The 23,864-nt window shown below is 41.2% G+C and overlaps 1 protein-coding gene across 2 annotated transcripts in view; it reads right to left on the reverse strand.

The window, feature by feature from the left end:
* MLF1 (myeloid leukemia factor 1) overlaps positions 1–19,560 on the reverse strand; it is a 31,279-nt gene extending 11,719 nt beyond the window's left edge. Inside the window, exons 1-3 of one of the 2 annotated variants that reach the window (XM_075268747.1) lie at positions 19,477–19,560; positions 3,668–3,824; positions 2,025–2,069 (exon numbers count right to left, since the gene is read on the reverse strand). In XM_075268747.1, the coding sequence (XP_075124848.1) occupies positions 2,025–2,069; positions 3,668–3,824; positions 19,477–19,523 (249 nt within the window). In that variant the 5' untranslated portion in view covers positions 19,524–19,560. The remainder of the gene's footprint in view (positions 1–2,024; positions 2,070–3,667; positions 3,825–19,476) is intronic. The other variant, XM_075268748.1, reaches the window with a different exon arrangement.
* Between the last annotated feature and the right edge of the window lie 4,304 nt (positions 19,561–23,864).

The raw sequence follows: 23,864 nt of genomic DNA on the forward strand, positions 1-23,864 counted from the left end.
ACGAGCACAGTTGCCGACCGAGATTACAGATGGGAGGACAGTACAAAATAAAATTTTTTTTTTTTTTTTGCTACAAAGCAAAGTTATGATACAATTATTTTGGTACATTACAATGCACTGCAGAGAAACTAAACATGTACCACAAGGTTTTCCCCAGGGCTAACATATGGGTGCTGGGGTCTCAGCAGGGGGTCACTCTCTGTGATCCACTTATTGAGAGACCACTCTAGTCAAGCAGTGATTCTACAAATCAGATAACCCTTCATATGTTCACATGCATTTTCTCATCTGAGAATGCTTCTATGAAGAGTGTTACATTAATAACAGGTTTCACCGGTATATACAGACTACAGAATGGAAATCAGGTGCCTGTATACTGCATTCACACCATGTGTCATCAGTTGGTAGAGCCAGTACAGACAGGTTTAGTTTTATGGCAGGTCTTCATATTATTAAGACACCTTGATAATTCTAGCTAACATGCAAACATTATCCTGTCCTCCAGGTTTCATCAAACTAGCAGCTCACATAAGAGACCTTTCAGTCAAACATGGGTCATTTATTTCATTGAGAGAAGCAATGGCTTCTAGATACAGCATGGAACCGCCTGGCAAGATGACACCGCTTATCTCTAAGGATGCAAGAATGCAGACATTCAACCTGTCGCATCCTTCTTTCCCACAAAAGCAGTAATTGTGGGACTGTGTAGTAACTCCCATAGACATTGTAGTGTTGGTTGATCAGTCATCTAGAACGAATGTCTAACGCAGCTTTGTATCTAGGTCATATGTGGAAGCTGATGCTTGTGGGATATAGAAGGATACCTTGTATTTAATATACAGTGAGTCTTACTGTTATGATTGACATCTGGTGAATCAGACATATATAACTAAAGTATGACAGGCAGGACTGGAGGGACACCGGACACCAATGAGAAAATAGGTTGTGAGAATTTTCCTTAATTAACATGGTGGGTGATCCTTCTAGAGTTACATTCCAGGTTTGCCCCTTTCTAAATATCTAATTGGTGTATAGGTGGTCATTTATGGACAACTCAGTGATCTGGAACAAATATATTCCTCCCATGTGCCAATATCAAGATGTAAATGGAGTCATTTGTAAGATTGTAGACCACTATAGACGCATAACAGAGATACAGTACAATTTCCCTATGTACAAAACCTCATAGATATACACATATTTCCAAAGTCCACTTTCTGTGGACAGTACCAGTTGTTCTATTAACAAATACCTAGTCCTAGAGAAAGTAAAATAAATTGATATATTGAAACGTATGGAAGAAAAGATATAAGGAAAAGAGAGACCATAGCCTGAGAAGAGAGTTTGCAAATGTGGAACAAGAGATAGATAGATAGATAGATAGATAGATAGATAGATAGATAGATAGGAGATATATAGTATCATAAATCATGCTTGGTCCGCCTTTTCTCAGAGCTTCAATACATGAACGCCTCCATACTGCATAATGCACAGTAACAGTCTAGGAATAATCTGGTGCCCAAAACTGAAGTAGAGAAAGCGTGTCTTTGGAAATCCTTCAGAACTGAGAAACATTAGCATATTTCTAGGTTGTTTTTTTGCAAAACAAAGGATGTAGTGATATATATTGCAAAAACGCAAGCATCTGCATCTACTATGTCTCAGTCTAAATCAGGTCTCAAACTCAAATGGGCAAACTGGTGACAAATAGAAAAAAAATTGGAGATAAAATTGGTAATATGGAGATTAAAAGAAGGTGTAGATAAAGACAGCCTCAATATGTATCCAGCTTCATGCATCCTGGCATCTTCTAATATTCTGTAGCAGCAGTCTCTCCCCTCACATTGTGCATCATACATGCCATATACAAAGCTATTCATTTACTTAACAGGATTTGTTGTGTACTTTATGATGACTAATGGTGAATAAAAATTAGTATACAGAACTGCAAATTCAAGCCCAGGGTTAGAGAAAAATATCATGCCTTCCAACAGGAGCACACACCAGAGTCACAGACTACTGACCATATTAGAAAAGGAAGCACTAGGCATATGGCACAGACTGGAGGCCTGAAAGAAAAGTAGCAGTTGTGAGGAGACCTTTCCCTATAATATACTTTAGTCTTGTTTATAGTGCAAATTACACATTTGTGTTATGAATGAAGTATAGATGGTGATGTACCATTTCAATGCAACATGAAAAAGATGGCAAACACAAAGAAGGGCAGAGGTAAACAGGGCAATGTCCCATTCATCTGTGTCTGTAACTTCATATACCCATTGCACATCCAAGATAGCTATAATGATATATTAACTACAGTGCTAAGTGATTTGTCTGCTACTCCTTCCGCGTGTACTGCCAATAATAATAATAATAATAATAATAATAATAATAATAATAATAATAATAAATACATTTTATTTATATAGCGCCTACATATTCGCTGTAGGGCCTTTCTTTTTATCTCTCCTGATATCTATTTTAATAAATATTACTATTCTTCATAAATCAACAATTAGGGGTCATCTATTTGTCAATTTATTCGTATGTTTTCAAGAGGAGTAACAGAGGAACAGAACAATATACTGATGAGTAATATTGCTTCAGAATTGTCGTTTCATAAGTATTTACTAAAACACACACGCCACAAGTTGTGACAGGTCCTAAGAGACAATCTGCTGTATGTACAATATTTTATACTTTTCTCCTAGAATTTTAGTTTTTTAACATATTTTCTGGAAATATTGATTAACCGAAGAAAAATAAAGATACTTTTTGAAACAAAAGCTTTCCTTATATGAAAGGGTTGTCCGGCTCCAAATCGATTTTTTAAGCTAATGATCTATCCACAGGATAGGTCTCAGTATGTGATCGGTGGGGGTCTGGCTCACTCACCCCATCTACTGCTGCTTCTTCTGCCACCCAGACACTGCCAGAACAATTGATTTGTGCAGAGTCTGAGTGTGGATAGGTCATCAGTATGTTAAAAAATTGATTTAGGACCTGTTAGCTCTGATTTGGGGTTCATGACCCTGACATACTCGATATATACTTGGCTGCTTTCTCTAAAGCTCATTTATTGATATCTAAGTTCAGATTACAGTGTGTGAGCCTGGCAGAAGTCCAGTCACCCCTGCGGTGTCTTTATTCTTGGTGTTATGTTCCATGGGGTTCATATAGTACTGCCTCTGTAATTAACCTGTTCCTTGCTGCATCTGACTTTCTATGACAGAAACCCATGCAAGTGAAGCAGAGGGCTGATTTCAGAGAACGGAGTTGACATTCTATATATAGCTGATGGAAGAATGCCAAGCTTGCTTTTATCAGTTACACAGCGAGCTGTATAGGAACTGACATCTGTTGTAGGGGCTCAACAGTACTAAACTAGTACATCAGTGCCTGTAAGTGTAATTATGGGCCTCACTAGGTAGCTGAAACTGTTAATAGAACAGTATTAATGAGTGTTACACTATAATAGGAACAGTATTGCAGGGGAACAGCTGTGGATTATATCACAGGGGAAGAGAAGTTAAAACCTGGGCAGCCAAAGGCCGGCATTACAGCGCCCGCACCTAAGCTAACAATCACTTCTTTGAAATGAATCTGACTATAAAATCTCAGCTGATGACAGCAGTGTGAACCCAGGAACTGCTTGGAAAGCGCTTACCCTGTGATCTTCTCTCAGAGCCACCTGGGAACCTTGCTGCCCTCTCCGGCCATGAGATCTGCCATCTGTGATACTGAAGAAGGGATCCCGGCCAAAAGGATCAGAGAAACTTCTCATCATCTGTCTTACATGTTCTTGGTGTGCGGTGAATGGATCCCTATGAAAACAAGCAATATTATCATCAAAGACCAAAGTAGACTGATCTATGTGATTACAGTTTGTGATATTTGGTAATAAAGGACTAATGTTTTATTTAGGAATTATTGTGTATTCAGATACATGGAACAAGTAACTAGAGACATGACAATATAAGGAAAGTAATGGCACTAAGAAGTATTATTGGAAAAAAGCAGATTCTAATGCTGCTCTTCCTCATAGCAAACAGATTAGTAAAAATACCTGAGATTGAATCCCAATATTCTATTTTTCATTGCCTGTGTAGCAGCAACATATTCCACAAAGCTGTACACAGATTGTCATCAGTCACATAAATCCCGATGCCCAAAATTCGCTCACAATCTAATTTTCCCTATTTGATACACACTCACAAGGGCCAACTTTATAGTAAACCAATTGACGCTGGGTTCACACCAGCGCCTGAACTCTGTTTTCAGGTTTCCGTCTTCTGCATGCAGAAGACGGAAACCTGTCATGCCAAGTCCAGCCGTGAGCACCGGTGAGCATTTTATGCTCTCCGCGGCAAAACCGTTTTTTTTAAACCGGACACAGAGTACTGTACTCTACCTTGTGTCCGGTTAAAAAAAAACAAAAAACGGTTTCACCGCAGAGAGCATAAAACCCCCACCTGCGCACATGGCCGGAGACTTTTCAAGCCCATTCAAATGAATGGGATTGAAACATGCCGGCAGGTTTCCGTCTCCTGCCCTTGTTTTGTGCAGGAAACGGAAACCTGCAGAACGGAGACCGGGCGCAGATGTGAACAAGCCCTAACTTGTCACAAACCAGTCCCATGCAGATGTTCTTTGTTGAATCTGAATCCAGGCAGCCAAGTATCACAACGTACCTGTCCTAACCACTAAGCCATTGGACTACTGTTGGTGTTTTTTTCCACAAGCCTTAAAATTTTTCTCTCCAGCCCAGGCAGGTCTTTGCACTTATGACACACAGCCAAGAAACAGTAAGGCTAAAAGCCGAGAAACAGTAGGGCTAAGGCCCCAGAGAGCCAGCTGCAAGCAAAAAGCGCTGCAGAAAAAACTGCAGCGGAAATGCAGCATTTTTCTAGGAAAGTCCACAGAGTTTTCGTCGGCAGACTTTCTGCTTCTATATTACCTATAACAGAAAACACCAATGCTTCTATAGATATAATTGACATGCTGTGATTTATAAAAACGCAGTGTTTTTTTAAATCATGCATTTCCGCTGCAGATATTGTTCTGCAATGTGTGGATGGGATTAGCCAGAACCCCATCCACTTGGCAGGTATTGTAAGTAACTAGAACCTCCTAAGCTACTTATAAAAACACTTATATGCTGTTGTACGGGTAGGTCTGTAACAGAGTTTAGAACTTCTGTGTGTCTAAATACAATCCTGTAGTTAATAATCCATATGTAACATTGCTGCACTAGGGGCAAGCTACTTTGTCTATGATATCCATTTCACCAGTGGTCGGTACATATCGGGGTCTATCTAAGTTTATGGAAAGGGGTGGCAACCACAAATAAAAATGGATGATCTTGTAGATGTGGCCAGGCCTTGAATGCACAACATTGTATACAGAATAAAAGTTCATTTTGATTTTCTCTGCAAGAATGAACTTCAATAAAAAAAGGTATTTTCACTATGTCACAAGCAGCAATGCAGTAGTGATTTTGCTGGTGGTAGTAGACCTCCTTTAAAACTAAGTCACAACCAACAATTACAGTATATTTTTTGCATCTTGGCAGTGGTGTGTTTAGTTTTTTTTTTTGCACAGTGCCACTACTGTACCATGTGAATACATAAAGGATTTGTTCTGACTGGATCCAATTGAAGTAGAGAATATATGGCTCCGACACAGAGATGTATTACAGCTGCCAGAAAGCAGGACTTGGCCTCATGCATATGACTGTACAACAGATCTGTGAGGAGCCGATATTTAATACTGTATCCACAGAATTTCATGGCTCTATATTGTACCTCAGATTTTATGTTAAAAAATGAGTAGTACACGCCATTGGGTGCCATATACTGTAATGAAGGTACCATGAAGATAACACACAACAATATTGTAGACCATTATGAACCAGTAAGGTATACCATACCATCAGATTGGGTCAATGGATGCAGCAGTCATGTATCTATGTAGTATTAATCCTTACAAGTACGCCAAAACATTATGTAATAGTAAAGATTATAAAGCAAGAATGTGGCCCTTCACTTGCTCAGCAAATGTTCGCAGATTTTTACAAACCCTATGGAGAAATGGTTGACAGATTTTTTCAATCACAGAGATTTCTGCAGAAAATCTGCTGCATGTGAGAATACCCTATAACCTTTCTGTAGACTCCAAATGTGTTTCATTAAAACAAGAAAAGTCTCATAAGAAAGAAATAAATATCCCTGGAAATCACAGACGCATGAAAATCCAGAATAAACATGTGGCGGCCATAAATTAGATTACCGTGTTGCTTTTCTCAGACATGTGATAATTAAAGAATTGTGACAAATATATTTTTAGTAGGTGCAGACTCATAGTTCCAAGAACCTGGGACAAACGTGTCCAGACATGAAATCTGGTTTATTTTAAGGAAACCCCGGTCTCCAAATGGTTGAAATCCTGGATCTTTGGGTGACTTAACTTTGTCATGAATGTAACCTTGCTCACAACTCAATAATCGCATATATTTTTCACACACATATATAAGTCCTCATTTATCATGAATGTCTAAGAGACATACCGGGGCAGATTTATTAAGGATGGTGTTTCATATGCCAGTCTTAATAAAGTCCCTAGCACAAGATCTGGCTTCTTAATAAATCTGGCATACCCCCGTGTGGCCAGAATGGAGGGCTACACTAGTCAAGAACTGGCTGAATTCCCCATATAACTCAGGACACGGAGCTGGCCTCAATTCTAATAAATATGTAGCTCCCCGTCCACCCACATTCATGAAAAGTGGTCAAGAAGGCAAAGAATGACAAATCCGGCACATCCTTGCCGCAAGAAAGCACCTTGTGACAAATATGACATGCGCCATTTTATCACCCATCTACACCATAATTGGCATAGATGGGTTAATAAATTCCATTTCTCCACTTTTCAGACTGGGTTACTTTCTGTATATTTGTTTTTGAAGAGATGAGGCTGCTAGAAAAGACACTCAAATAGTTGCTGCTGCATTCTTCTACTCTGGTCTGTTAACATTGGTAGACTTGTAGATAAGAGGCTGCCAATGCACAGAAAGAGGAAATAAATCAATTACCCAGCCCACAGCAGCTTCATACTCCACCCTTCCCTTTTTCCTAGAGATCTGTGTGTGAGTCTGAATACAGAGAAGGAATCTTAACTAAACAACTACACTATGGAATGACTGACCAAAGCATTCAAAGACCTTTAACTTGAGACCAATGATCGACCAAATGATTAAAAAAATATTAGTTTAAGACCATTGCATTTGTCGGCTAATTGCTTTTTTTATGAAGGTATAAACATGATTGTTTATCATCAGCTCATCTATCATCAGCGCATCTACCCGTCTTAGCTAGGAATAAGCTGCCAACAAATAATGCATGTCTATGAGAGAACGGAGTTCAACAATCGAAGAAACAATCATTTGTTGGGTTATTCTCATCTCAAAATACTGTATATGGCGAAATGCCTGATTGATGCGGGTACCAGAGGTGGGTCCTCCATTCATTTCAAGAATGGGACCCCTGTTGATGTCCACAAGCAAATGCAGAAGGACTGCGCTCCCTTATACAAAGCTCCTCTGTATTCACTTGCAGCTATGAACAGGACCCCAATCTCAAGATAGATGCAGGTGCCAGAGATGGGACTTGGATATATCCAGTATTTATGGCATATCCTAAAGATACCGCCATAAATGGCAAGACGGGAATACCTCTTTAACCTTATTCTTATGAATTATGGAAGCAGCAGCATAAAACATACTGAGAGGCTTTCAGAAAGAAAAGGGAGCAGGGCAAGGGGTTTTACCATAGGAAATCTTACAGTTCCCTAATGCTCGGTCAAAGAACTGAAAGTCTACAAAGTTACTTAACAAAGTGTTCATTTAAATAAAAACAAACAGAAAAAACATAAATGTTACATCAAAGCCTGAAAGAAGCCGTTACATAAGAGGAAGACAGTGTGGCAAAATGATTAACTACAAACACAATATATCAAAGAGTAATTTCATATGACCGGTCACATACTGTATCATTCTCTCATAAAAAGATGCCTGGCAGAAGCTGCTACACATTGTACATTAAAGCTGTCCAAGAGATTTCACACAGCGCTGGCCAATTTTCCGACATACCACTGAAAGAATAATGAGATTCCGACACAGACATGAAAGAAAATCAATTTTAAGGAACATTCATCCAGCTGATGATGTCATGAAACCATCAGTGAGAATGAGAATATGTTCCAGGGCTCAATCCTCCGTCCACTACATGAAGAAAAGGGGGCCTATTTCAACTAAAAGGGGTCAGTACAGCGCAGACACTTATCCAATCAGTATTAAATGGAAAAGAAGAATAATGTAGTGTACCTTTAAAAAGGTCATGTCCTCAAAAAAAAATTAAAACTGACCATATAGCATTATAGCTGGCATTTCCCCAATTCATTGGCGCTTTTTTTTTCTATTCATGTCCCCGTTCCCCTGCACACTGTGATATTAGTTATGGTGCCCACTATGGTAATAATTGAAAAACTATATACCCAGGCAGTCTCTAGCTCCATCTTTATTTTCTGTACTTGGTAAAGAGGGCAGACATCTTGCCAGCATCACTGTTAACAGCATTCAGAGATATGCTTTACAGCAGCCACATAGACCATAGGAGTCTGTAGTCTGAACACTGACTTACAGTCCTATGAAAAAGTTTGGGCACCCCTATTAATCTTAATCATTTTTTGTTCTAAATATTTTGGTGTTTGCAACAGCCATTTCAGTTTGATATATCTAATAACTGATGGACACAGTAATATTTCAGGATTGAAATGAGGTTTATTGTACTAACAGAAAATGTGCAATATGCATTAAACCAAAATTTGACCGGTGCAAAAGTATGGGCACCCTTATCATTTTATTGATTTGAATTCCGCTAACTACTTTTTACTGACTTACTGAAGCACAAAATTGGTTTTGTAACCTCAGTGAGCTTTGAACTTCATAGCCAGATGTATCCAATCATAAGAAAAGGTATTTAAGGTGGCCAATTGCAAGTTGATCTCCTATTTGAATCTCCTCTGAAGAGTGGCATCATGGGCTACTCAAAACAACTCTCAAATGATCTGAAAACAAAGATTGTTCAACATAGTTGTTCAGGGGAAGGATACAAAAAGTTGTCTCAGAGATTTAACCTGTCAGTTTCCACTGTGAGGAACATAGTAAGGAAATGGAAGACCACAGGGACAGTTCTTGTTAAGCCCAGAAGTGGCAGGCCAAGAAAAATATCAGAAAGGCAGAGAAGAAGAATGGTGAGAACAGTCAAGGACAATCCACAGACCACCTCCAAAGAGCTGCAGCATCATCTTGCTGCAGATGGTGTCACTGTGCATCGGTCAACTATACAGCGCACTTTACACAAATAGAAGCTGTATGGGAGAGTGATGAGAAAGAAGCCGTTTCTGCACGTACGCCACAAATAGAGTTGCCTGAGGTATGAAAAAGCACATTTGGACAAGGCAGCTTCATTTTGGAAACAAAAATTGAGTTGTTTGGTTATAAAAAAAGGCGTTATGCATGGCGTCCAAAAAGAAACAGCATTCCAAGAAAAACACATGCTACCCACTGTAAAATTTGGTGGAGGTTCCATCATGCTTTGGGGCTGTGTGGCCAATGCCGGCATCGGGAATCTTGTTAAAGTTGAGAGTCGCATGGATTCCACTCAGTATCAGCAGATTCTTGAGAATAATGTTCAAGAATCAGTGACGAAGTTGAAGTTACGCCGGGGATGGATATTTCAGCAAGACAATGATCCAAAACACCGCTCCAAATCCTCAGGCATTCATGCAGAGGAACAATTACAATGTTCTGGAATGGCCATCCCAGTCCCCAGACCTGAATATCATTGAACATCTGTGGGATGATTTGAAGCGGGCTGTCCATGCTCGGCGACCATCTAACTTAACTGAACTTGAATTGTTTGTCCAAAATACCTTTATCCAGGATCCAGGAACTGATTAAAAGCTACAGGAAGCGACTAGAGGCTGTTATCTTTGCAAAAGGAGGATCTACTAAATATTAATGTCACTTTTCTGTTGAGGTGCCCATACTTTTGCACCGGTCAAATTTTGGTTTAATGCATATTGCACATTTTCTGTTAGTACAATAAACCTCATTTCAATCCTGAAATATTACTGTGTCCATCAGTTATTAGATATATCAAACTGAAATGGCTGTTATAAACACCAAAATATTTAGAACTAAAAATGATTAAGATTAATAGGGGTGCCCAAACTTTTTCATAGGACTGTATATGATAGAGTATTCTACGCCTGCTCAGTGACCTGTGCAGAGAATGAAATGAGGAGAGCTGTGACCATCACATATTGTGGATTGGGGATCTTTTACCGTCCATATATATAGGTGTTATCCAGACTTAGCTGGTCCACAGGGGAATAGGTGAATTCCACAGTGGGCCTATGACCCAGTGAGGGCTACTGAGCCCCTAATACCACCCCCAGTGTGGTACATGGCACAGTACACTCACTACACTGCAACATACAACATCTTGCATATTCTATGCTGCCATATATTAGTCTATATAAAACAAACTACCAGGTTTATTATATAGAGATACAGTGACATCATCTTCAGCACAGAGCTAAAGCTAAGAACAAGTCAATAGGCTACTTAGAGGGCCACTAAGTAGAGGGACAGAAACTGCATCTTACTTAGTCCTTACCTTGGACTAAGAAAAGTTTATGAATTTGTGAAAAGGAACACTGTATAGTGGGCCCCCTAAATTAATTTACTGGTGGGCCCTAGGTACTCCAGTCTGACACTGGTCTTACCTGCCATTGTATTCCTGCCTGTAATAATAATGACATGGCTTCTAAGAAGTGATCCCTACAGAACAATACCAGCAGCAGTCTAGCAAGAAAACTAAAAGATTTCAGACTTTTTTAAAAAAAATTCTAGATAATGACAAAGATTTAAAAAATAAATAAAAATTAATTAATTAAAAAACAAATAAAAACTTTATACAAACAGCAGATCTCTTTCAGAAGACACTTTCCTTTTAAAGCAGCCAAACCATAAAATAAAGCTATAACATAGGACTACATGAAATGGATAAAGAATGACTTTCTCTTGATGCAGATATTGGCAAAAATGTTGTTTCCATATGAATTAAAGGGTCATGGTTTTCTGTGGATTTATTTCCTACCACGATGCACCACTACCAAAGGATCACAGAAACCACAGCGGCAGTCACAAAATTCCAGGCTTTTTTTTTTTTTGCTTTCTCAGTGTCATTACTTTATCTGTTACAGTTCAGCCAACAAAAGGTAACATTTCATAAATATGAAATATAGATATTACAGGTGAATGGAAACTGAGTACAGATGTCCCTCTTTCATTTGCCGTATATAATGGAAAGATTTGTTCCTGTGTTTTTGACCCACTCCTGGTTTTGGCTCACAAACACTGAAGGAAATCATTGACCAAAACGATGTGCGAATAAGGTCTTACACACGCTCAGTGCTAAGGCCTTGTTCACATCCGCGTTAGTATTCCGTCCAGGGAAGTCCGCATGAAGACCCCCCGAACGGAATACCGAACGCAACTGCAAGCAGTGTGCCAGTGAAAGCACACGGACCCCATAGACTATAATAGGGTCCATGTACTTGCCACCAGATCTCTGCAGGGTTTATGCGGACAGGAAATTAGTTCACAATGTACTTTCCTGTCTGCATGATTCGTGCGGGCAGCGTGCGGCCAGCACACGGACTCCATTATAGTCTATGGGGTCCATACGCTTTTACTGCATACTGCTTGCAGTTGCGTTCGGTATTCCGTTCGGGGGTCCCCATGTGGACTCCCCGATCAGAATATCAAACACAGATGTGAACAAAGGGTAAGGCCAGTATACGGTACTTCTCTGCACAAACACCACTGGAGCCCACCTGTAAGTCAAGGCTGCATGACTTTTCCTAAGACCTCTTTTTAAAGCTATTAACATCCGATATAATTCTATGGTAGTGGTTTAGGAGCTTTATATGTGAAGACACATTCTTTTTTTAACTTGTCAAAGGTTGTGTAAGGCTGTGGATATACCTGTAAAGATTACCATTTTCTTTATGTAATTCATATCTTTTATTTCCAAGAAATATATAGTGATTAAAAATACAACTTAACACATACATCATGAAAGTGTGTCAGTATAATTTGATCTAACATAGTGGAGACTTTGGCTGCATCACCTGTCATTCAGCCAAAGATTGTTGTATTCATCACAGCTCAGCCTGATGGACGTTTTGCTATCGTCATGTTGCAGCAACTTGCAATACACAATACAACTACATTCGCTTTAATTAGCTACGATAAACACGATGCCCAGCGATCTTTGGCCACAAACAGGTGTCTTGGCCATAATCATATTGTAGTCCTATCCTTAGGAATAAACAATAAATCACCATAATTTGATCCAATTTGATTGCAAATAAGGTCAAGAGCCCAACAAATACTCTGCCACGGCCTTACTTACCGATCCCCACTCCTGCCCAGGTGCCTCCACTTCCGGCCAGCAGGGAGCCGCTTGTTACCATACGGAATGCGCAGGGCTCCTGGAGGGCTGAAGAGGAAACAGAAGGGTCCATAGGCAAGAGCCAGGATAGCTAAGTAAATAGGGCCCAATATCAGTTGAAGTAACTCCGGTGGTAAAGAAGAAAAAAAAAAGAAAAAAAAGCAGGGGCTCACCAAGTCCCCTAAAGTTGAGGGCCCCATAGCAGGTGATTTGACCACTACGGTGGTAGTTCCGCACTGTTCCCAACCCTTTTCATACTTAAATTTGACATGATATGTGTCTCTTTTTAAGCATACTGCACTAAACAATGCTAAGAAAAACCTATAAAACAAAGGTCAAAAAGGTAAGACTAACATACTGTAATAATAAGAAAACCTACAATAATACCTACTGTAGTATTATAATATGGAATATAATAACAGGCCAGCATGATATTACTGCTTTCCTGCTGCTAGCATTTCCTGCTCTAAAAGTATAATGCAGGTTATCCAACAATAAGAGTTTACCATCACTACTAATATATTACACTTCACGAGAGCTACAGGGCACAACTAGATTTCTAGGTACTGTACTATGTTCTTCTTGTAAATGTTATCAGATTAGAAGGGGGCTTTACATGGATTTATGGAACAGAGGATCTTGCATGTGAGTCCAAAAAGCATACAGTACACTGTCTAAACTCTTCTTTCAACACCCTCAATCCACTTTATACTTAGAACACATCTCCTTTCACTTACTTCTAAGGTTACTCTGAGGCCACAGTGACCTCTCGCCAGGCTTTGGTATATTTACTCCTTTCTACACCAGTGTCATCCTCGGTTGCAATTAAAATGTCTGTATTTCAGCACCACACTGGGTAAAAGTTACAATATCAGGTGTCCATCATTTCTCAGATAAAATAATCACATCATGTCCATGGGCAGTGGGCCCTGACAGCGATGAACTTGTTCTGATCCATTACCCAAAGTAGAAGCAAGAGCAAGTACGTGCAGAATATATTTGTAAAAGATTCATTTCCTTTACAGGACATTTGTGCCCACGATGTGTCAATCACTTTTTCTGAATCTTACGTCGATCTGATGTAATATGAAGATCACGTACCTTACCAGTCACAACGCCAGACTAAAGGGAACTTGTCATACTGAAAGAACAGTACGACCTGCAGAAAGCAGCATGTCATAGAGCATATACACAACATGGAAATCATAAAAAAGACAGTTTCCCCCAATCTCGGGAACACGTAATCAATAAAGGAGTTATCCAAATAAAGGGTGCGACCAGGGTTATGTACAACAAAACAACAGTCATACTCCCCTATCCCTATCAGTGCCACCTTCCTGTCCAGTGCCAGGATTAGCCGCAGCAGAAGTGGAGAGGCTCACATGACCGCAGAGGTCAATCAGTGGCCTGAGCGGTTACTGGTGAGGAATCGGTGATATATCTGAGTGATGTCACTGGTTACTCATTGGCAACCACTGATTGACCTCAGCGGTCATGTGAGCCTCTCCGCTTCTAGCCCAGGGGGTCAAGGCACAAGAGGGATAGCAGGTAAGGACTGTACAATGTAGCATCGTAGATAGGAGAGCGTGACTTTTTTTTTTTTTTTTTTTTCTAGCCACCCTAGCTGCCCCTCAGATTTATATGGTTTGTAGATAATTAATATGATGTTACAACATTGTTAATAAGATATTAAAAGGGGTTCTATCATTGGGAAAAGTCATTTTCAGCTAAGCACATACTTGCATAGCCTTTACAAAGGCTATTCCACACCTACCTTTTGTATGTAAATCACCACAGTAATTTTTTGAATGAGCCCTTTTTATTCATATGCTAATTAGCCTCCACTGGAAGTGTCTGTGAGCACCGTCTGCTATTCTCTATGTGTATGAAAGCAGGGAGAGGAGTCATCATCATCATCAGCCTCTCTCCTCTCACACACATAGCAGACGGTGCTCACAGACACTTCCGGAGTGCACGCTGGAGGCTAATTAGCATATAAATAAAGTCAGGCAAGTTCTGTATCCTTTTCTACAAGTTGTGATTGAAATAATGCTGCCTTTGTACTTGGCAGATTTGTCTTCAGATGTTATGCTGCAATGCAGAATATATTTAATAAACGCCGTCTTTATGTGTCCTATATAAAGCAGATCAATATCCTACACCCGACTATAGGTGCAAAAATGCTGAATTAGCTTCTGTACATAACCATGTCGGATGCTGTAACTGGTCTATTTCACCATATGGCGACACAGGCAGTTTTTGATGCGTTTCTTTCTAGTGGACACCAGAAGTGGATTCAAAACTAATGTAAAGGAGAAGACCTTGTCTTCCTGTTATATCCGCTTCTGTTTCAAAAATAAAACTACATGTGTGAATGTGTGGAGGTCTATACAACCTTAATGTTAATAGACTGGACAATCTTTTGGCTTTCCCTTCTCTCACTTTTTCGATAAATGAGCAGATATTATATTTATATTGAATATTTGGGGTTAGTTTTTTAGCTGAATTGTATTGTAAATTATACAATCCCTTCTTAAAGGAAGCGATAAGACCTGTGAGTGCACATATGAAATGTCAAAACTGCTTTTCAATATATTTCTTGAATGCTATGGCACAGTATAAAGCCACAGGCCCACAGCCCGAGGCTGCACTACTGAATGACTCTGGTGACATGTCCTCTTCTGACTGCAGTCAGGTGCACTGATGTCTTGGAAGACTACAGTCTGTAGGCCTCATGTAGCAAAACTTGTCTATAAGAAAAACTGTCATCGTTGCCAATAGCAACCAGAGTTTACATTGAATTTCTTAAATTCTCAAGTAATCTGTTGCTATGGGCAACAAAGACAAAGCGCTAGTGCAGTTTAGGCCTCAACCATGAAGCTGACTTGTGCATGAGCTGTCATCATTGTCAGCCTTTACAATATGTACATGCAGGCAGCTAATGGTATTCTCATAGCAGATGTTCTAGGAGAATCTAATGGTCGGACTGAACTAAAACATGTAGATTGGTGCTGAACTAAATAAATCATACCACACTACTCTCAGACAGCGCCATCAGTCATGGAGAATTGTGCTCATGCTATAGAAATACTTGCTGAGACCTTATACATGACCCAGTAATAGATGCATTTATTGGATTCACTGATGGAAGACTCTTCTGGGCTAAGAAATTGCAACAAACCAAGGGTAAGTGCATCTAAAAAGGATATTCCAGGACACCCCCTCTCCCCCATTTAAAACCCCGTATTTGGCAAGCAAAACAAATTTTTAATGCTATAAAAAAAAAACTACAGTACCAACTGCAACTTGGTATTGTTACATTCTGCTTATATGATGCATCCCAATCCCAATGAACATTTTCAGCTCCATATGCAAGACTACCCCATCAGCTATTGGCGGACTATTCACATCATAGCTCTATGTCTATGCAATCAATCAGCAAATAACTAGAACTGCAGAAGGCCAGGCCACAATGTGAAAATGTGACTGACTTCAGTTTGGAGGGGGGGGGGTATTACACTGTGGGGACGGGAGCATTATACAGTTGAGAGTCCAGGGAGGGAGTAATATACTGTCTGGAGAAGTCCATCATAGGGACATTATATTATGTTGGCGGCAATTAGTGGGACACCATTCTATAATTGGGCATTACACACATATATGCGTTGGGGTACTAAGGGAGCACTATACTGTGTGGGTGCACTATACTGTGTGGGTGCACTATAAGAGACATTATACTTTGTGTAAGAAACTTAAAAGCACAATATATTGTGTGGGGGCAGTAAGAAGGCTTCACCACTGTGTGTTAAACATGGCAGTAGGGTGCCATGACTGTATGGGGACACAAAGAGTGGGATTGGGCAGTTATTGGGGTGTGAACTGGGTGGAGTTAGAGGTGTGGCCACAAGAATTGTCTGTTTTTTGTCCTCTGAAAGTTGAGAGGTATGCTCCTCCTGCTTTTATTTTAGTCACGGGCAGGGGAGTGTGGGGGCAGTCAAAAGTTTTCTATGTGACCACATCTTTAACTATTTACAACCCTGGCTCATTGGGACTTGTATACATGACATAAAAAGACAGACATGTATCATCCAGAATGATACATTTTATGTAAATAAATAAATAATTATAGCTTGTTTCACTGAACCAGTAGGAGGACTCAAATTACGGTTTGGGTCCTGAATACCCATTTAAAGGGGTTCCCTACTAGTCGAAACCCCCTTCTATAAGCCAAAATAGGCAGCAACTAAGTATGACTGACCCAGACCCATAATTGGCACTTCATTTCTATTTCTTGCTAGAGATGTACCTGGTGAGCCAATGGCTTTTTTAAGAAAGGGAGTTTTCTTCATGAGACAATTCCTGTAATTGTACATCTCAAGGAAACAAAATCTGATGCACAGCACGACAACAGAATATCTTGAAGGGCAGACATAACCAAATAATGTCGCAAAATAAATAAATAAATGATGTTTTAGGGCTAGTTTACACGGCAGAAACCTTTTCCGCCATGTGATTTCTCCGTGCGGCTAGCCGCAACAGGATGCTGATGCATCCGAATGAATGGGCCTAATCGGGTGAGTCTCGGGTGAGTCTCGGCCCACAGGTGCTGGAATCCGCGGGAAGATAGGGCAAGTCGCTAGCAGGGAAAAAGAGTGAGCGGCTCCTCTTGAAATGAATGGGATCCTTTTTACAGGCTGATTTTAAGGTGGATTCCGCATCAAAATCCGCCTGCAAAAAACTCTGTGTGAACATACCCTTACAGTCCCTGCAAAGTGGACTGTGGAAAAATACACACAAACTTTTGCGGTTTTGGAAATCGCAGCATGTCAATTCTGCCTACGTAAACGTTCGCAGTTTCCCTATAGGCATAATTGAAGCAGAAAGCTTCTGTGAAAAGCACGGTTGGAAAAAAACACAGCATTTTTTGCTGCAGCCCACTACATGGGGCCATAGCCTAAGGCTAAGGCCCCATGAGACGATATGCAGCGCTAAGGCGCTGCGGCAAAAACCGCAGCAGGAATACATCGCGGTTCTTCCTGCAGCGCTTTAAACAGAAAGTTCTTTGGGTTTTTCTGTGTGGACTTTCTGCTACAATTATATCTACGGGGAAGCCGCCGGCGCTTCCGTAGATATAATTGACATGCTGCGATTTTCAAAACCGTACCAGTCAGGTTTCCGCCATTTTTATACTGTAATCAGCTGGACTTTTCTCAGCTGATTTTTGTCAGAATCTGTGGTGGAGACTGACGCAGATGTGAACCTAGCCTATGCTAGGTTCACATCTGAACTTGTTAACAACTGCACAGATCTTATTGATACTGTGCTACAAAGTATCAGTCTGGAGTCCAAGCTGTTTAACACATAGGTTACATTCACATCTGCATTGGAGTCTCCATTCAGAGCATCCAGTGCAGAGTCCTTCTAAAATTGTGGATGAAAAAGTCCTGCAAGCACGACGTTTGTCCAATGAAATCACATAGAAATCAATGAATACCTGATGGACCCTTGTATAGTCAAAGGGGTCCCCCAGACTGGACGTTGTCAGTCATGAAACAAATCCCTTTCATGTTTCTTCTGTTCTTAAGACAAAACTGAAGAACAGAAGGACGAAAATTATGTAAGTCCAGCCTTATCTAGACTGGATATATTGGCACCTACTTTTCACCTGAGAAAGGAAAGGATCGTCTGTGACCCAGGCATGTCATTGAAACATGTCAGGAGATAGTAAGGGAGTCTGTGAGTCCACTGAAGCCTGATGCTCTCAGTAGGAGGATCTGGGTCTGGTAGTCCGGGGACTTACAAGCTTCAGGAGTTTTTAAATGCAGTATACATGTGTTTTGGGCTGGTTCTATCCGCAGGTCACAAGATTGGAATCAACACCTGGTCCCTCTGGCCCCCCTTCCTCAGCCGTAGTTACCTGTGGTATGGGGGCTGGCTGACTATAGTAAAGCCAGCCCCCAAAGCACAGGTAACTAGTGGTGAAAACAGGAGACAAGGGGGGAGGCAGGTTGATCCGAAGCAGTTTGTGATCTCGTGATGCATGATCAGAACCAGCCTAGAACACCTAGTTCCTGCATCTAGAAACCACTGGAGCATGTATGTTAGGGAAGACTCCCTGCACAACCCCATTAAATAGTATATAGTATATAGAGCTAACATCTACATAAATAGATGAGTAACTTTATAATAAACTGCATTACGTCCCTCATAGTATTTATCTGCATACTAGCACTATATATCCTATATAATATAGCTGTACTTACAATTATAGTGGTTTTTATTAGAAACAGTCAGCACGTGTGTCAACAGACAGATCTGTATACAACTTTCAGACTGCTGTACAATCCCTTATGTGAAGCCTTTCGGGATGGACAACAAGTTCTACATACGCGACAAAAACACAGGCAATTCTGGTTTCAGCTCTGAAGCATGTATCACTGTGAATGCTGCTCCGGATCAGTACAATATAATGTAAGATATCAGCAAAGTTGCTTGTCTATTTACATAAATCAATTCTGTCCATAAAGTGTATAGAAGTATGATACAACGCCACAGCCTGCGCATCCGCAATGACACAGAAGGGAAAGAGTTACACAAAGTTTAGGCACCTGACATTAGTGTAGTGATCTATGTGCCCCCCTTTTACCTGGGGGTTGTCTCTTGTACAACTACAATTCCCACTAAAGCATGCTGGGACTTGTAGTTCTACAACCTTTAGCCTATATGAGGCAGTTCTTCTGCACAAGCTGAGCCTTTCAGTTCTCCAGTCTGAGCTATTGTTGTGTTCTTCTGTAATATCCTGGTCATCTGTCCTGGTAGCCATAACGGCTACTGGCGACCATGCTGCTAAATGTCTATAGAGAATATAGTGACTGTGATGAGAGCAAGAACTCACGAGAAAAATGGATCTTCCTCGAAGTCTCTGAGAAGGCTCCCAAACATTGTGCCCGAGGTTGCCTGCACCGAGTCCAGCTGAGCTCTGCTCTGAACTGAGAGAAGCGCCTGGTGACACAATAATATAAAGCTGCATGTCACATGACCCTCAACGCCGCCTCTGATTGGCTCACAGTCGGCAGAAAGCTCTGGAGAAGGAGAGGTCTCTTGTCTCCATGGTAACCCCTGACAACACTGTCCCTGCCAAGTGGCCGGGGATGGAAATATCCAGAACATAAATATTCCTGCTGAAGTGTGTGTTGTCTTATGAAATAATATATACAAGTATACAGCCTGCCCATAGACTGTGCCAGTCAGCAAGATGCTATATACAAGTATACTGCCCGCCCATACACTCTGCCAGTCAGCAAGATACTATATACAAGTATACTGCCCGCCCATAGACTGTGCCAGTCAGCAAAATAATATATACATGTATACTGCCCGCCCATAGACTGTGCCAGTCAGCAAAATAATATATACAAGTATACTGCCCGCCCATAGACTGTGTCAGTCAGCAAAATACTATATACAAGTATACTGCTCGCCCATAGACTGTGTCAGTCAGCAAAATACTATATACAAGTATACTGCCCGCCCATAGACTGTGCCAGTCAAACAAAATAATATATACAAGTATACTGCCCGCCCATAGACTGTGCCAGTCAGCAAGATAATATATACAAGTATACTGCCCGCCCATAGACTGTGCCAGTCAGCAAAATAATATATACATGTATACTGCATGCCCATAGACTCTGCCAGTCAGCACAATAATATATACAAGTATACTGCCAGCTCATAGACTCTGCCAGTCAGCAAAATAATATATACAAGTATACTGCCTACCCATAGACTCTGCCAGTCAGCAAGATACTATATACAAGTATACTGCCCGCCCATAGACTGTGCCAGTCAGCAAAATAATATATACATGTATACTGCCCGCCCATAGACTGTGCCAGTCAGCAAAATAATATATACAAGTATACTGCCCGCCCATAGACTGTGTCAGTCAGCAAAATACTATATACAAGTATACTGCTCGCCCATACACTCTGCCAGTCAGCAAGATAATATATACAAGTATACTGCCCGCCCATACACTCTGCCAGTCAGCAAGATACTATATACAAGTATACTGCCCGCCCATGGACTCTGCCAGTCAGCAAGATAATATATACAAGTATACTGCCTGCCCATAGACTGTGCCAGTCAGCAAACTAATATATACCAGTATACTGCCCGCCCATAGACTGTGCCAGTCAGCAAAATAATATATACAAGTATACAGCCTGCCCATAGACTGTGCCAGTCAGCAAGATGCTATATACAAGTATACTGCCCGCCCATACACTCTGCCAGTCAGCAAGATACTATATACAAGTATACTGCCCGCCCATACACTCTGCCAGTCAGCAAGATACTATATACAAGTATACTGCCCGCCCATAGACTCTGCCAGTCAGCAAGATAATATATACAAGTATACTGCCCGCCCATACACTCTGCCAGTCAGCAAGATAATATATACAAGTATACTGCCCGCCCATAGACTCTGCCAGTCAGCAAGATAATATATACAAGTATACTGCCCGCCCATAGACTGTGCCAGTCAGCAAGATGCTATATACAAGTATACTGCCTGCCCATAGACTCTGCCAGTCAGCAAGATACTATATACAAGTATACTGCCCGCCCATAGACTCTTCCAGTCAGCAAAATAATATATACAAGTATACTGCCCGCCCATAGACTCTGCCAGTCAGCAAGATTCTATATACAAGTATACTGCCCGCCCATAGACTCTGCCAGTCAGCAAGATAATATATACACGTATACTGCCCGCCCATACACTCTGCCAGTCAGCAAGATACTATATACAAGTATACTGCCCGCCCATACACTCTGCCAGTCAGCAAGATAATATATACAAGTATACTGCCTGCCCATAGACTGTGCCAGTCAGCAAGATGCTATATACAAGTATACTGCCCGCCCATAGACTCTGCCAGTCAGCAAGATACTATATACAAGTATACTGCCCGCCCATAGACTCTGCCAGTCAGCAAGATACTATATACAAGTATACTGCCCGCCCATAGACTCTGCCAGTCAGCAAGATAATATATACAAGTATACAGCCCGCCCATAGACTGTGCCAGTCAGCAAGATACTATATACCAGTATACTGCCCGCCCATACACTCTGCCAGTCAGCAAGATACTATATACAAGTATACTGCCCGCCCATACACTCTGCCAGTCAGCAAGATACTATATACAAGTATACTGCCCGCCCATACACTCTGCCAGTCAGCAAGATAATATATACAAGTATACTGCCCGCCCATACACTCTGCCAGTCAGCAAGATAATATATACAAGTATACTGCCCGCCCATAGACTGTGCCAGTCAGCAAGATGCTATATACAAGTATACTGCCCGCCCATAGACTCTGCCAGTCAGCAAGATAATATATACAAGTATACTGCCCGCCCATAGACTGTGCCAGTCAGCAAGATGCTATATACAAGTATACTGCCCGCCCATAGACTCTGCCAGTCAGCAAAATAATATATACAAGTATACTGCCCGCCCATAGACTGTGCCAGTCAGCAAGATGCTATATACAAGTATACTGCCCGCCCATAGACTCTGCCAGTCAGCAAGATAATATATACAAGTATACAGCCTGCCCATAGACTGTGCCAGTCAGCAAGATGCTATATACAAGTATACTGCCCGCCCATACACTCTGCCAGTCAGCAAGATACTATATACAAGTATACTGCCCGCCCATACACTCTGCCAGTCAGCAAGATACTATATACAAGTATACTGCCCGCCCATAGACTCTGCCAGTCAGCAAGATAATATATACAAGTATACTGCCCGCCCATAGACTCTGCCAGTCAGCAAGATACTATATACAAGTATACTGCCCGCCCATAGACTCTGCCAGTCAGCAAGATAATATATACAAGTATACTGCCCGCCCATACACTCTGCCAGTCAGCAAGATAATATATACAAGTATACTGCCCGCCCATAGACTCTGCCAGTCAGCAAGATAATATATACAAGTATACTGCCCGCCCATAGACTGTGCCAGTCAGCAAGATGCTATATACAAGTATACTGCCCGCCCATAGACTCTGCCAGTCAGCAAGATAATATATACAAGTATACTGCCCGCCCATAGACTGTGCCAGTCAGCAAGATACTATATACAAGTATACTGCCCGCCCATAGACTCTGCCAGTCAGCAAGATAATATATACAAGTATACTGCCCGCCCATACACTCTGCCAGTCAGCAAGATACTATATACAAGTATACTGCCCGCCCATACACTCTGCCAGTCAGCAAGATACTATATACAAGTATACTGCCCGCCCATACACTCTGCCAGTCAGCAAGATAATATATACAAGTATACTGCCCGCCCTTACACTCTGCCAGTCAGCAAGATAATATATACAAGTATACTGCCCGCCCATAGACTGTGCCAGTCAGCAAGATGCTATATACAAGTATACTGCCCGCCCATAGACTCTGCCAGTCAGCAAGATAATATATACAAGTATACTGCCCGCCCATAGACTGTGCCAGTCAGCAAGATGCTATATACAAGTATACTGCCCGCCCATAGACTCTGCCAGTCAGCAAAATAATATATACAAGTATACTGCCCGCCCATAGACTGTGCCAGTCAGCAAGATGCTATATACAAGTATACTGCCCGCCCATAGACTCTGCCAGTCAGCAAGATAATATATACAAGTATACAGCCTGCCCATAGACTGTGCCAGTCAGCAAGATGCTATATACAAGTATACTGCCCGCCCATACACTCTGCCAGTCAGCAAGATACTATATACAAGTATACTGCCCGCCCATACACTCTGCCAGTCAGCAAGATAATATATACAAGTATACAGCCTGCCCATAGACTGTGCCAGTCAGCAAGATACTATATACAAGTATACTGCCCGCCCATACACTCTGCCAGTCAGCAAGATACTATATACAAGTATACTGCCCGCCCATACACTCTGCCAGTCAGCAAGATAATATATACAAGTATACTGCCCGCCCATAGACTGTGCCAGTCAGCAAGATACTATATACAAGTATACTGCCCGCCCATACACTCTGCCAGTCAGCAAGATACTATATACAAGTATACTGCCCGCCCATAGACTCTGCCAGTCAGCAAAATAATATATACAAGTATACTGCCCGCCCATAGACTCTTCCAGTCAGCAAAATAATATATACAAGTATACTGCCCGCCCATAGACTCTGCCAGTCAGCAAGATTCTATATACAAGTATACTGCCCGCC

Source organism: Leptodactylus fuscus, chromosome 3 (assembly GCF_031893055.1).
Source record: "Leptodactylus fuscus isolate aLepFus1 chromosome 3, aLepFus1.hap2, whole genome shotgun sequence".
Taxonomy (NCBI): domain Eukaryota; kingdom Metazoa; phylum Chordata; class Amphibia; order Anura; family Leptodactylidae; genus Leptodactylus; species Leptodactylus fuscus.